The sequence below is a fragment of the Lytechinus variegatus genome, chromosome 10, assembly GCF_018143015.1.
Source record: "Lytechinus variegatus isolate NC3 chromosome 10, Lvar_3.0, whole genome shotgun sequence".
In the NCBI taxonomy this organism is placed as follows: domain Eukaryota; kingdom Metazoa; phylum Echinodermata; class Echinoidea; order Temnopleuroida; family Toxopneustidae; genus Lytechinus; species Lytechinus variegatus.
The window spans coordinates 11,707,163-11,721,671 of record NC_054749.1 but is presented as its reverse complement, the minus strand read 5'-3'; the positions used below and the strand labels follow the sequence as shown (position 1 = coordinate 11,721,671).

General features: G+C 34.6%; 2 protein-coding genes and 1 non-coding gene across 3 annotated transcripts in view; 2 read left to right on the top strand and 1 right to left on the bottom strand.

The window, feature by feature from the left end:
• Window positions 1-7,995, top strand: part of LOC121423311 (tuberin-like) — a 73,451-nt gene extending 65,456 nt beyond the window's left edge. The window contains 3 exon segments of the mRNA XM_041618657.1: window positions 1,313-1,391; window positions 2,668-2,759; window positions 5,419-7,995. Coding sequence (XP_041474591.1) covers window positions 1,313-1,391; window positions 2,668-2,759; window positions 5,419-5,643 — 396 coding nt within the window. The 3' untranslated portion in view covers window positions 5,644-7,995.
• On the bottom strand, window positions 2,212-2,284 carry TRNAV-CAC. The gene has a single exon. It is a non-coding gene; the product is annotated as a tRNA-Val (tRNA).
• A 4,575-nt stretch (window positions 7,996-12,570) lies between the features above and the next one.
• Window positions 12,571-14,509, top strand: part of LOC121422371 (alpha-N-acetyl-neuraminyl-2,3-beta-galactosyl-1,3-N-acetyl-galactosaminide alpha-2,6-sialyltransferase-like) — a 42,347-nt gene continuing 40,408 nt past the window's right edge. Inside the window, exon 1 of the mRNA XM_041617367.1 lies at window positions 12,571-12,731. The gene's annotated coding sequence lies outside the window, so the exon portion shown is untranslated. The remainder of the gene's footprint in view (window positions 12,732-14,509) is intronic.

The window sequence follows — 14,509 nt, the reverse complement described above, 5'->3', positions numbered from 1 at the left end:
TTGATCTGAATTCTCTTTCTCCATCTCTCTCTCTCTTTTTTAATTTTTATTTTATTCATTTATTTAGATTTTTTTTTTTGGGGGGGGTTCATTGATCATGATTCATTAAAGACGAAAAATAAATAAGCCCATGTGTGTGTGGTTGTAAAGGGGATGTGGAGTGAGGGTGTCAAAACACTTAAACATTTAAATCTGATTTCTTAAATGTTTGAATAAGCCTAATACTTAGCATATGCTATTCATTTACTAATTACAAAATTGCAGGAGCTGCGCTTATACTATAAACAAATTTGCGGCGTGGTTCACCGTTATATATATATTTTTTTTAAATTGCCCCTGGTTCCAGAAAATTGCCCCCGGTTCCTGTAAAAAGCCCGTGAGCCGGGGGCAATTTAAAAAAAAATTGCCCCCGGCTCACAGGTGCTTATTTCAAGGCTTGGCATGCACAAAAAAACCATAAAAAGGCTTGTTAAAACGTGCATACCCAAGATGTTTCAATTGAAAAAGAAAGCCAGATCCCCTATTATGATTCGGTCTTGACTGTAATTTCAGACAGAAGAATTCTAGAATCAGAATGAGATTCTGCGTGGGTTTTATGGATTTGGACGAGTTCTTGAAGGGGTAATAGCGTGTATAGATTTGAATGATTATACAAGAATGTTTGATCCTTGATCTAATGGGTATCCAGTGAAGATCACATAAGATCCCCCCCCCAAAAAAAAAATAGATCTGTCAAACTTATCAGTTAACTATTATACAAATAATGCATGTAAGTGCGTGTATGCAGGGCCAAATAAAGAACGATGTGCGAGAAGATCCAATGAATATACCGCACCGAGGTCTGCAGGACCGATTGCTGTATATCCATTTGGCGAGTCGAGCACAGAGTTCATTATTGAGGTCCTCTATGCACAAGAATGCATGCATTGTTTTTTTTTATACAACCCCCATGTTACTGAGTTGCCCCAAATGCTATATTTCATCTTAATTCTAGATAATTACAGACCTCGCACCATCCTGCACTCTGACGTCAGAGTGCAGGATAGTACTTTTGGTATGACGTCGGAGTGCAGGATAGTGCGTTTTGGATGCAATAGTGCAATTCGCTTAATATCATGTGGTCCGATATGGACCAATCAGATTACAGAACATTCTTGGGAGTTGTATGAATCCTTATTTCAAATTTGGCACTCATAGAATGAGTAAACCATCTCTTTTAATAATTAGAGACCAAATAATTAATGGATCGGTTATGCATGGCAGATGAAACCGATAAAACAGATCGAGACCTCTTGCTTTCTTTCTTGTACAGGGTCAGTTCAACTTTGCTGAGATTGTCGTGGAGCCTTTAGACAATGATAGCAATCTAGTCTCCATTCAAGCTAAACCAGGTGAGGATTACGAACGAAAAACCCAGAGCTGCAAACCATTACATTTTTGCAAAATTATTGTTTTTGCAACCAAGTCATGGCATTGTATTGTTTCATAAAATATATGATTTTGTTTTGAAAAATCTTTGCATTTCATTGACATGTATGGATGAATGTAATTCCAGGTAACCAGACCAATGGCAGAGGTCATGGGGTTCAATGTTTCAAACTAAAGTTTGGGGGATATGCAACTGAAAACAGTTTCTCATTCCCTGCTGTTGGCAGGTCATGTTTAAACTGTTTAAAGGTTTGTGTTGACAGGTTCTTCTTATTTTATTCAAAATTCTTTTTTGCCATCTTAATTTTCTTTTTTTTTTGGGGGGGTTGCACAAGTTTGGTAGCCCTCGAAACCTCACATTCCTTGTCTTACAAAAATAAAATTAAGAAGTGGTCTCATTTTTAGGTCTTTTTTGTTAGTGTAGGAAGTGCCTTGACACAAATATGAGTAATTGAATTGGATATATGTAATAATTATTCATTTCATGCCACTGTATGTGTACAGACTTGTCACAAGATTTTTGTCTTCAAATTAAAATGTTTTGGTGCGCTAGACCATTATGATTTGTAAAAGTATATTTGTCATATCGTTTATCTACAATATAAATCCATAATTTATTGTTCGAAATAGACATGAAATGAAATACTCCGAAAATTTGCTTTGCCCAATTGATCGTGGGCCCGGCGGCCACTGTGCAGCGCCAGATCGACGAGGCTCTATCCCTTTAATCGTTGAACGCCAAACAGGGTAGCAGCAACTCCCATCTTTTTACGTCTTTTGGTCTGACGTGGCGGGGGTTTGAACCCCCGACCTCCCGGTTGTGAGACGGACGCTCTACCAACTGAGCCAACACACCGGTTAATATGTGTGTATGCACTTGTACAGTGGTTCTCAAAAGTTAGTGCACCCCACCTGAAAATGAATATAGAATAAAATGTTCAAGTTCTGTCATGTTTAAGATATATAATTGTGTAGTCAGGTGATAAGAATATTAGATTCAATATAGTTTGTTTCTCTGGGCTCACCGTTTTGCTGTTGTCTACATTCAACACTCCGCATGAAGGTGTGCATTTTGTGGTGGGATTCACTAACTTTTGTGCACAATTTCAGTAGCAGGTTATTATATGAGAGCCGTCCATGTATAATTGTCTTGCAATCTCTCTTCAAAATAAAGAATCCTCTGGAAGGGGGAAATGTGTTTTGTTTGTCACTGATGTGATTTATCTGTCACTTCAACAGAGTTGGAGCATATGTTGGGTAGACGAGGCCCCTGGATGGTGTCTGATCAACGAGCGGCTCTCCTTATCAGACAGATGGCTCTTCATGCCAATGTAAGCTTTAATCAATTCAAGATTTTTTTTTTCAATTCAGTATTTATTTCCAAGTTCATTAAAAAGAAAAAAATTATGTATACACAAAGAAAATATAAATAACATAAAACAAAGCAAAATGTATCAACAGAACATAACTGAAACAAATAGTGGTGATGATAAAAGTATGGTTGGCACATATTCAAAAAATACAGATGAACAAAGTAATGAATGGAAATTGGGCATGCACAAAAAAGCCATAAAAAAGGCTTGTTAAAACGCACATACCCAAGAAATATCAATCGTTAAAATGAAATGCAGTATATGGTATGGATGCAATAAGTACCAAAGAATAAATAGAGATAAAATAATAATTTCTTTAAAACCAAAACAAAATTAATAAAACAAACATGAAACAAACTTCAAGGTAAAACAAAACAGAACAAAGATAAGATAAGATTGATAACATTGTTTTGAGTTTTTCGAAATGGGTTGGATGCATTTACTTTACTCATGCACTCATTGTTTAGTACCACATAGGGGCAGAATTTTTAATGAATTTAAATGGAGGAAAAATGACCCCCCCCCCCATCAAAATAATCTTTCAGCCCTCACCCCCCCCCCCTGTTTTATCCCATTAGCACCCCATCCCTTTGTGGTAACAGTTGGAACCAGTTAAGTACACCACAGACAGCATTCTCTTGAAGAGGAGACGACTGAATACCAGAACGAAGTATCATAGCAATGAAAAGTATCATATTTAATTTGATTTATTTATTTCCACATTCCAATAACAAAAGTATATACAAGAGTAATCATTTTTCTCAGCATGACATAACAATAGGCAAATGATATAATGAATGACATATGCATACATACATTCTACCAATCTTATTGAAGAAATGTATTTATACCTGATGAATTCCTTTTTTAATCATTAAAACAAATAGCAGAAAAAAATATGTATATATATATATATGTGTGTGTGTAAAGCTTTACATGTACAACAGCTTTTGGCAACTCTTTTTTATTTAAATATTGTAAGGAAATGGATGAAGAGAACAATGGTAGGCGTAGCTTAAATCAAGGTTCCCCAGAGCTATCTACCCTTTGGAAAAATTGGTGATGCCGAAAAAATGTCTCTGCCGGGAATCGAACCCGGGCCCCCAGCTTTGAACGCCGGTGCCTTAACCACTAGACCACAGAGACGGGTTAATGGTTAGGGCGAGCCAGATCCGATTGACCGTCAGATAGACAGATTTTCGACACTATACCAATTATATTTTCCTTTGTCGGGTGAAGGTGAGTTTTGAACAATGACAAGCCGCCATGCCTCAGCTGGATCGAAGCTATTGCTTTGATACAGTACACGTATGGGAGAAGAAATACAAATGTGTAAAGTAGATAGCTCTGGGGAACCTTGATTTAAGCTATGCCTACCATTGTTCTCTTCATCCATTTCCTTACAATATTTAAATAAAAAAGAGTTGCCAAAAGCTGTTGTACATGTAAAGCTTTACACATTTGTATTTCTTCTCCCATACGTGTACTGTATCAAAGCAATAGCTTCGATCCAGCTGAGGCATGGCGGCTTGTCATTGTTCAAAACTCACCTTCACCCGACAAAGGAAAATATAATTGGTATAGTGTCGAAAATCTGTCTATCTGACGGTCAATCGGATCTGGCTCGCCCTAACCATTAACCCGTCTCTGTGGTCTAGTGGTTAAGGCACCGGCGTTCAAAGCTGGGGGCCCGGGTTCGATTCCCGGCAGAGACATTTTTTCGGCATCACCAATTTTTCCAAAGGGTAGATAGCTCTGGGGAACCTTGATTTAAGCTACGCCTACCATTGTTCTCTTCATCCATTTCCTTAATATATATATATATATATATATATTGACATAATACATTTTGGAATGTAGGAGACCTCCATCTTAAGCTTAGAGCTTGAAATTGATAAAGGCCTCGAAAGGAAAGGGAAGGAAAACCAGACAAACAGTGCAATAAATTGATTAAATGCTGCCACATGATACAATATCATCTAGCAATAATAAAGTGTAATGGGTTTCGGCTATCAGTTTTATGTTTGATTGCTATTGATCATTGCGTTCAACTATACAATCAATCCTTGAATGTTATGTTACAGGCCCATGATGTATCTTTATGAAATATACTGCTTGAATGTCTCAAATCTTGCCCTTCACTCAACTCCTTTAAACAAAAATATACAAAATTTCTTACAAACTCATGAATTGTTTCATAAGCCGTTTTGTTGTTAGCTTTATTTTTTAATGTCTTGGTTAGCTCTGTTTTAAACACTTTTTATTTGTTAACAACTGTTTGGGATTTGCCTTTGATGCCTGTAATAATATCTAAGTCCTTTGGAAGCGCATAGACACATTATTCAATGTGTAATGCGCTATACAAGAACTGACTGTTATTATTATTATTAGTATTATTATAGGCTGTTAGCCTTTGTTAAATTTCCACACATTTGTATTCTCTATATTTTGTGTGATTCTGTGTGTACTATGCCTATTTCATCACTCTAATTGTATGTATCAACTTTTCGTGCAAACTTGAAATAAATTGAACCAAAATTGAATTGAATTAAATTGAATGTAGTGATATGAACTGCTCAACACAATCTATATTTTTATATTCTAATCAATCTTGTAGTTGGCTTCTCAGATCCACCGTAGCCGTCCAGCCGAAGCCTACTGCTCCAACTGGCTCGAGAGACTGCGGCACATCATACGCATCCAGGACAAAGTCAGCCACATGGGGGCGCCATCTAACCCCATGATGAACGTCATGTCGTCCCGCTATCTTCAGACACCGGAGAAGAAGTCAAACGGGCAGAGCAAAACAGCTAAAATCAGTGACTTCACGGACTATGCATAGTGCAGAAATAATAATAATAATAATTGAATTGAATTGAATTTATTCAAACCAGTCAAAAACAAGTACAAAGTACAAAAAAGTACAAAAGTACAAACAAAATAAAATGGTTACATTACAAAGAACTGATGAAAATGACAGGTTTGGGACACTAAAGAAGCACAGCTTGAAATCAGGGGGCCCTGCATATGATATTTTACTTAAATATAGAACAATTATGAGAAAAAAAAATCATAAAAATTACAAGGAATTTAAAGATCACAACAGGAACATAACCCCACACAAGCATTCACACACTCACACAGACAAACACACACATTCACACTCCAAACATGTCACCCCCAGGTGCAACTAACAACTAGTCTTAAATTTATCAAGTAGATGTTTATGACATAATTTCCTAAACCGAGACAGGGTACTGCTATTTCTTATATCAGCAGGACACATATTCCATTCTTTAACACAATTTGAGGCATGATAACAACTGTAGTTTTTTTTTTTTGCAGTTTACAATTATGAATAAACAAAATATGAATATACAAAAGATGGTAAAATCATTTATGACAATAACATAAACAAAAAAATAACATAAACAGGGTGTTCAACTATTATAATGACAATATTCCACATTTATATAGCTCCCTGATACATTGGAATGTCATCTTTATGTGCTTCAGACATTTCATGAGATCAATCTGTATATTATATTCAATTTTGACAATCTTGTACATTACAATCCTGAAAAACTCACATTCAGGTGAGTAAGTACAATAGTGTGTAAGTACAATAGACAATACACTCTGTGTGTATTGTGAATGAAATGTGACTTGAGTCGAAGTTGGGAGCCCCCTGTATGTTACTCGTATCGTACAAATGGGCAAAGAGGTAAGGATCAATTCATAAAGTTAACATTTTCAGCTCTGTAATGATGTATCATTTCTACAAATGGGCACTCATAACACACTTTTTACAAAGAGAAACCTATTGCCTACCACAGAATGTTACTTTTGATGAATGAGAGATCATAATTATTTTAAGCAGCTTGACTCTCCCACTAGTGTGGGTGATAATAGGAAGTTGATAACTCCAGATAGAAACCTTCATTCTCCACACATCCTGTTCACTGTTATGGACATAATGATATCTTTTAAGTGCTTACCTTGTCTTGAATTACAGGGAAATCCCCCATAATGAGCCTGCCACCATCCAGTTCATTTCGAGATAATGTGAGAGAAATATATTGGGTCTTCAGAAAAGAGAACATAATTGATTTTGATTAAAATAATGTGTGACTCAAAGTTGGACTAATAGGCGATTCTATGCTAGAAAAATCTGCCATTTTCACAACACTTATCATCGTGCTGTCCAAACAAATTAGAAACTTCAATTTGTAATGTGGTAATAATAAAGTACTACCTGGTAGTCATGTGAAACAATGACAACAAGTATAAAAATGTTGTTCATGGGTGAAATAGGGGTGAAAATGTTGGGTGTCTTGCATGATACTTTTGAGGCCCGTACGACACATAACATTTTCACCTTTAATTCACCCATAATAAGTTGTTTTCTTTTCATTGGTTTTCAGATTTTCATGTGACTACTCAACTATAAATTTATCATTGACAAAAATTGTATTTCTCAAGTATTCAGCTAAGAGAATAGAAATTGTTGTTGAAATAGCCTTAACGACATGTATGAAATTGCTTGATAGCTCTATATGTGACTAATTGGTAAAGTTGCAATATTTTACATTAGATATACAAAAATGTAGACACTGAGTGTACTTGTTTTCAGAAAATATTATTCACAAAAAATAACTTTTACAATAATTAGGAAAAATGTGAATTCACTTATCTTCAGAAAAAAAATCAAGTAGTAGGTTTGACTTTTCAGAAAATGCCTTTGCAACACTGCCCAGGGCATCCATTTTCTAAGTATTTTGTTTATAAATTGCAGTTATTGATAATTTCAATTTAGTTTGCTTGTATTGTATGTTTTCCTGCTAAATACAATGATAATGATGATTATATTAGTGGTGATATTGATGATCATTTTAATTGTATTAATGATGATTATTACAAGAAAACTGATATAAATGGGAATTTCGATATTAAGAAAAACGATAATAGAAAAAATATGTCATGTAGTATGAGGGTACCCGGCCATAGATGTTCACAAATGTCCATAGCTTAATTTGTACATTCTTTCACCCTTGAGTCACTGGCAGTTGAGTGTGGAATACAGTACTATAACATTTCTACAATTGGGATTTGTCATCTGTGCCCTGTCTTACAAAGAGTTACAATTGATCCGATCAGTCGCAACTATGGACGGCCAGCAAATTCAACATATAAAATGCATGATTATTTTTTTTTAATTCTGGCAGTGAATGTATATCCGAAAATTCATTGATTTCTTGACAATTTGGTGTGTTTTCCTTTGTTTACAAATTACATTTTGCAAATTTCCTGTAGAAAAAATTATGACACTGATGGATTTCCATAAAGTTACGATTGATTGGATCAGTCACAACTCTTTGTAAGATGGGGCCCAGGTTTTCATTTTCATCTCAATTTATATGCAAGTCTGGGATCTACCCCTGCTGACTCTATTGACATACAGAATATAGTTTTTGAAAATCTGACCAACCGATTGATAAAAAAATAGCACTTACATGTGTCTGTTTACATGACTTTGGATAAATGTCTATTTTATCAATAAGTACACTCTATAATGTGTATAAATATCATTCATAAAATAATTGGTTATCATGTCAAGATTTTGTTTGATAGTGTTTGTTGAGGGAGAATGGGATATTTTTTATTTGTTTTTAAGCAAGTGAAGATTGCTTCCAAAAATTTTTTTTTTGTTTGATTGTCCTTTTGTTTATTTTTGTATTGTTTTATATAACAAAGGCATCAAGGATATAATTTGTGTTCAAAACCATTTCAAGAATTTTGTTAATGTGAGATTATAAAAGAGACACAAAATCTCAATTTTGTAAGAACTGTTTTATTTTTTTCAAAATTTTCTTTTTGAATGAACTGTGCATAGGTGCTGGAGCCAACCAAATGTTTATTGTTACTTTTGTTAACCTTTGTTATTGTGCAATATTACAAATTTTGAATAATTATATTTTGAATCATCTTTGGGGATTTGGTTGCTTTTCATCTTCTAGATTCCAAGACTAAACCTTTGTGACATTCTGATGTAAGATTAAACATGTTAAACATGAAGAAAATTCCATTTTAGTATTTTGTTGTGTGTGTGTGTTTTAACCCCCCCCCCCCCACATTAAATAGACGTATCAATTCCATAAAATAATGATGATATTGTACATTTATATTGTGCAATTCCTTTATGTGTATACTCAATTGCACATCAAGTTCAAGTTCATTTATTTCTTTCCACAACCAAAATACAATGCATACATGTACGATATCAATAAGGTTAAAAGAAAAACACAACAGGAATAAAAGCTTATGGACAATGAGCTAAAAAGATATCGAAAATATGGGAAAGAGGTGGTCTGTATAGAAGCAAAGCTTGTGAAGCACAGATCACCTTTGATACAACAACAAAATATGTATGATACAATATAATTAAACGTCTGCATTGAAAAAAAAGCAGATAAGAAGCAAGAAAAAAAAATATATATATACATGTATATACAGTAATAACATAAAAAAGAACAGCTAACTAGAGTAGGGTAGAGGAAGGTAAGTACACACGACAAAACAGGGGCGGGGGGGGTACTAATCCAGTTGTCTGTAGTAAGTATAAATGAATAAATAACAGATCTAGCATTAATACTTAAATATTGCTATGAGGATTTTTTTAGTTAGACACTCGGAATCAAGAGTTGAAGAGGAGTTTAGGCCTACAGAGGTTATATATATATAAGTCTAAAATTATACATTATTTACATTACATATATAAATCCATGAAAAGAAAAAAAATAGTCTATAAATAATCCATATACTTGTAGTAGGATATAGAAACAGAAGAAAAGGAAAATAATATCAATAATGCAGCACGAAATGTCACGTTTCAATGTAGGTGTACAATATACAAAATTTTAGTTTATGTTTAAAAACAGATAAGCTGACACACTGCCTGATAGAATTTTCTAGAGAGTTCCAATATTTTGGTCCAGCATATGCAAGTGAATTAATTCTGAGCTGAGTTCTTACTGATGATACATGGTATAAAGCAGCTTGCCTCGTAGAGTATTTGTGTATTTGGTTATTCTTAACAAAAATAGATGCTATAGCCATGGGTACACCATCTTTCTCCAACTGATACATGAGGCATCCGAGATATAGACGATATATATCTTGGACCTTCAGCATTTTGTTTTCGAAAAAAAAAGCTTATCAGTGTGAGCGCGCATATCAGCCGCCGAGATAATTCTCACTGCTCTCTTCTGAATGAGCAGGATTTTTTCTAAGTAAGATTTGGCTGTGGTTCCCCAGGCAAGCACACCGTAATTTAGGTAGGGCAAAATTAAGGAAGAGTACATGTGCGAAGTACACTCCTAGGGAATATAAACTTCAGCTTGTTAATTACACCAACATTTCTGGAGAGTACTTTACATAAATGGGATGCATGCGCCTTCCAAGACAACTTATCATCAATGTAAAGACCTAGAAATTTAATAGATGATACCTTTTCAATATTTACCTGATCAAAGACTACATTAGCGGGCATAACTGTTTTACTGTTACTGAATAGCATATACTAGTATTTCGTTTTCAATAAATTAAGGGACAGTTTATTTGCGTGAATCCATTTCGTCAGCACACCAAGCTCTCTATTAACAACACCTAAAAGAGTTTCTAAGTTTCTGTGAGAACAGAAAACACTTGTGTCATCTGCAAACAACAAAAAAGAAAACATCTCTGAAGATTTAGGAAAATCATTTACATATAAAATAAAAAGCAAGGGACCCAGAAGGGAGCCTTGAGGTACTCCGCATGTGACGGGTCGCATAGATGAAGACGTTTCATTAAGCTGCACAAATTGTTGCCTGTTATTAAGATAGCTTCTAAACCATTCCAGTGCAGTCCCTCTTACCCCATAATAGGAGAGTTTGTGCAACATATATCATGGTTCACTGTATCAAAAGCTTTGGAATAATCCAAGTATATTCCAATCGTGTGAAGATGTTTATCTAGTGCAGAAGATATTTTATCTAACAGGCATAGAATGGCATGATAAGTTGTGTGCTTCTCACGAAAACCAAATTGGGAACTTGAGAAAACTTGACAAGACTTCAAAAACTTAATCAATCTAATATATACAAGTTTTTCCAAGATTTTAGAGAATACAGAGAGTAGAGAAATGGGTCTATAATTACCCATTTCTACAGGGTTTCCTTTTTTATACATAGGCACAACTTTAGCAATTTTCATTTTTGCAGGAACACTTCCATGCACTAAAGACAAGTTGAAAATGTGAGTGAGAGGTATAACTACAAATGCTTAAAATACCAGTACTTAAAAGGTGAAATAGTTAAGTAAACAAAAGATACTATTAAGTTATAATTATGGGGAAAAGGGAAGCCTACTACAAATGATAAAACAAAAGTGACTTATTTATATCAAAACTTTTGAAAGGGGTAGGTTTGTAAAAAAAATACATAATCATAACAAATAATTAACAATGACTTTTTTAGACCTTGCAGAAGCGGTAACTGAGAGATTATAATAATCTTGCTGTAAGTTCAGAACTTAGATTAGGGAAAATAGACAAGAGCTTAATAAACAATATTTTCTCAGTTTTAGCCTTTTTATCTTTTTTTTAGGGGGGATTGTCAGTATTTTGAAGTGGAAAAATGTTGTAAGAGGAAGGATGTATTTCCTTCAGTGCAAAGATGCATGCATTCATAATTCCAAAGCTTCGTTATTCTGAAGGTTCGGATATTCCGAAGGTTCGTTATTCCGAAGATTCGTATTTCCGAAGGTTCGTTAGTCCGAAAACAAAGTGAGGATCGAAATTCCGAAGGTTTTCGGACAAACGAACCTTCGGAACATCGAACCTTATTTCGTTTTCGGATTATCGAACCTTTGGAATAACGCCACAGATGTTCGGATTATGAATCCTTTTACGTTTTTGGATTAACGAACCTCGAGGTATAGGCAATTTACGTGTTTCGGAATTACGAACCTTCGGAATTACCGAATTACAAAGTGTAACTGTGCAAAGAATTAGGGGAAGGACAGAGAGTGGATCCCAGATTGTACATATAGCAATAACCCTTTGAAGGGCATGCATGGCCTTATTTCTTATGTGTGCAAGAAGAGGAAAGGCCTACACAGTAAAAAAGGTGTTTACTTCATGAACCTACAGCAGGTTTTTTTTTATTGTTTAAACAATCGTTTGAAATCTTTAAAAGGTTGATATCAATTCTCAAATTGAGCATGTTTTTTTAACTTAAACATCTATAATGTTCATTTTATAGTAAACAGCAATGTATGAAATTTTAAACAATGTTTTTACTGTCTACATGTAGGCCTACTAGGAAATTGCAGGTATAGGCCTCCTGTACACCAAAAGCTGTATAAGTGACTTAAGTGACTATGTTGGGAAAAAGTTGATTAGTTGAGCTGAATGTCATATTTATAGACCGATTCCGTTTCTGCTTTTATGATTTCATATACATGTATATATATATAGCAGTGGCGTAATGAGCTAAAAATTCATAAAAAGTTGCTGGCAAGAAAAAAAAATTCAATCTAATTTTGTGATAGAATTTTTGACCTTATATTCTAAAAATGAATATTATTATTTCACCCTTCTCTCTTTCATTTTTTTTTTCTTGGTCGTGGTATATTTGGAGGGACAAGACGACCATCTCCGCCCCCCCCCCCCCCCCAGCCCACGTGCGTCCCGCGCGCGCGTTGGTACTTTATTCGGGGGAATTGGTGCGTAACTTAATTAAACAACTCCGCACGTGTTCTGTGAGAAAATTCGAAATTTGGTCATTGCTCTGCTGGGACGAATGAGGAATCACCGGCCTAATTTTAGAAGTCTAACAAATTAGACCTAGATCTATAGGCATTTAAATTTCATATGCTTGGATATACCGGGTAAGTCATCTCTTTTTTATTACAAGATCTAGAGTGCAGTACCTTGTTTTACCTGTCTTGTCGCCGGGTCTTGATCTTGGCGGACGCAGCCGTAACCCTGCGCTTCCGCCGCCCCCGTTGTCCCCGAGACGCGGGATGCATAGTACCGCAGGGATCGCGATCAATTGGGGGTTGGGTGTTGATACTTTTAAATTTTAAGCCTTCTCTTTTGTCTTTGAATTACACAAAAACTATGAATTCATTAGTTTTAATATTATTCAATTTGGTACTCTATAATATTGCCTAACATTTTGTTCTACAAATTGATGAGATTTTGCTAGATAACTTTTCAAAATGCCTGCCAATGCATGGCTGTTACTTTTTAGTGTTAGATTTTTATTTTTTAAAAATTGAATCAGTCGGGATCTATCCAATCCTAGACATGCAAGTTCCCCCTCACCAATTTACAAAACGGCAATTAACCCCTTGATATTCAACCCTACCCCACATTTCGATCCTTTTTATTGTTTGAAATATGAAATATTTTGATTTTCTCGTCATTGTCATGTGAAATGAAGTTTCATTCCTCCCTGAACACGTGGAATTCCATTATTTTAACATTTTGTGCTTCAGGCAAGGAGGTCCTAATCGTCAAAATTCGTAAAAATTGAAATATTGTATAATTCAAACAAAAAACAAAAGAAATAGTGAGTGAGTGATATCATCAACTCTCATTTGGATGTAACTGGCTCGTTCATATAACTATTTTGTTAAAAATAAGCGAAACTTTGAAATGTCATAACTTTCTTATTTTACATCCGATTTTGATGAAATCTTCAGCATTGTGTTTGTCTGATTTTTCTCTATTGATTCAAATCAACATTTTTCTGAGGTGGACTTGACCTTTAAGTGTCTGATATGTTTCCATTGTGAATGTCCTATCTAAAGACTACATACATAGAGGATGGCATGGGGTTTTTTTTTCATTGTTTGCTTTTTTTAGTTTAAATGGATATGCGCTAGTCTTGAGGATGCAATGATGATGATTTTTTTAAATATGTCATATATTTCTTCAATGATGAAGAAATATATGACTTATTTAAAAAAATCATCATCATTGCGTCCTCAAGACTAGATATGCGCTGTATTTTGTGATTGGATGGGGGAAAATGAGGTGGTTGTACAAACATGATGCACGTAGCAAAGTGGGTTTTGATGATCATGATGTTTGATAGTGTGAGCCTGGACACTCCCTGATCAATCTGAAATGTAAACAGGTGCATAGGGGTGTGAAAATTATCACTCAATTGTTCCTGTACATGTATTCATTCTTTGCATTCTGCATTTCAATTCTCTTTTTTTTTATTGTATAGTCGGAGACACAAACTTCATGCATATAAAATACCAGCACCTACATGTATTTTTCCTGTAATTGGTGGATTCATGGACAAAATAAAGTTTAGTTGATTCTTGGTGTGAAGAACAAATGAAATCAATTGATGCAGAATGTCCATGAATGGCTGTTTGTACGCAAGCAACTAGGGAAATCTATGAAATCGATTGAAAAGTGTTTTTATGGGTGTTCCATTTTAAAACCCAATCACACCTTTTTTTCAATCATTTGATTATTTCATTTGTGGTTTCTAAGTTTGAATCATTTTATTAGATTTGTAGTTTATAAAATCTCTCTTCATTTGTAGCTTTCAATTTCATTATTTAATTTGTAGTTTTAAATTATCTTATTTCATTTGTAATTTTCAGTTATTTGCACTTTATTCATCAGTGTAGAAACATTCATT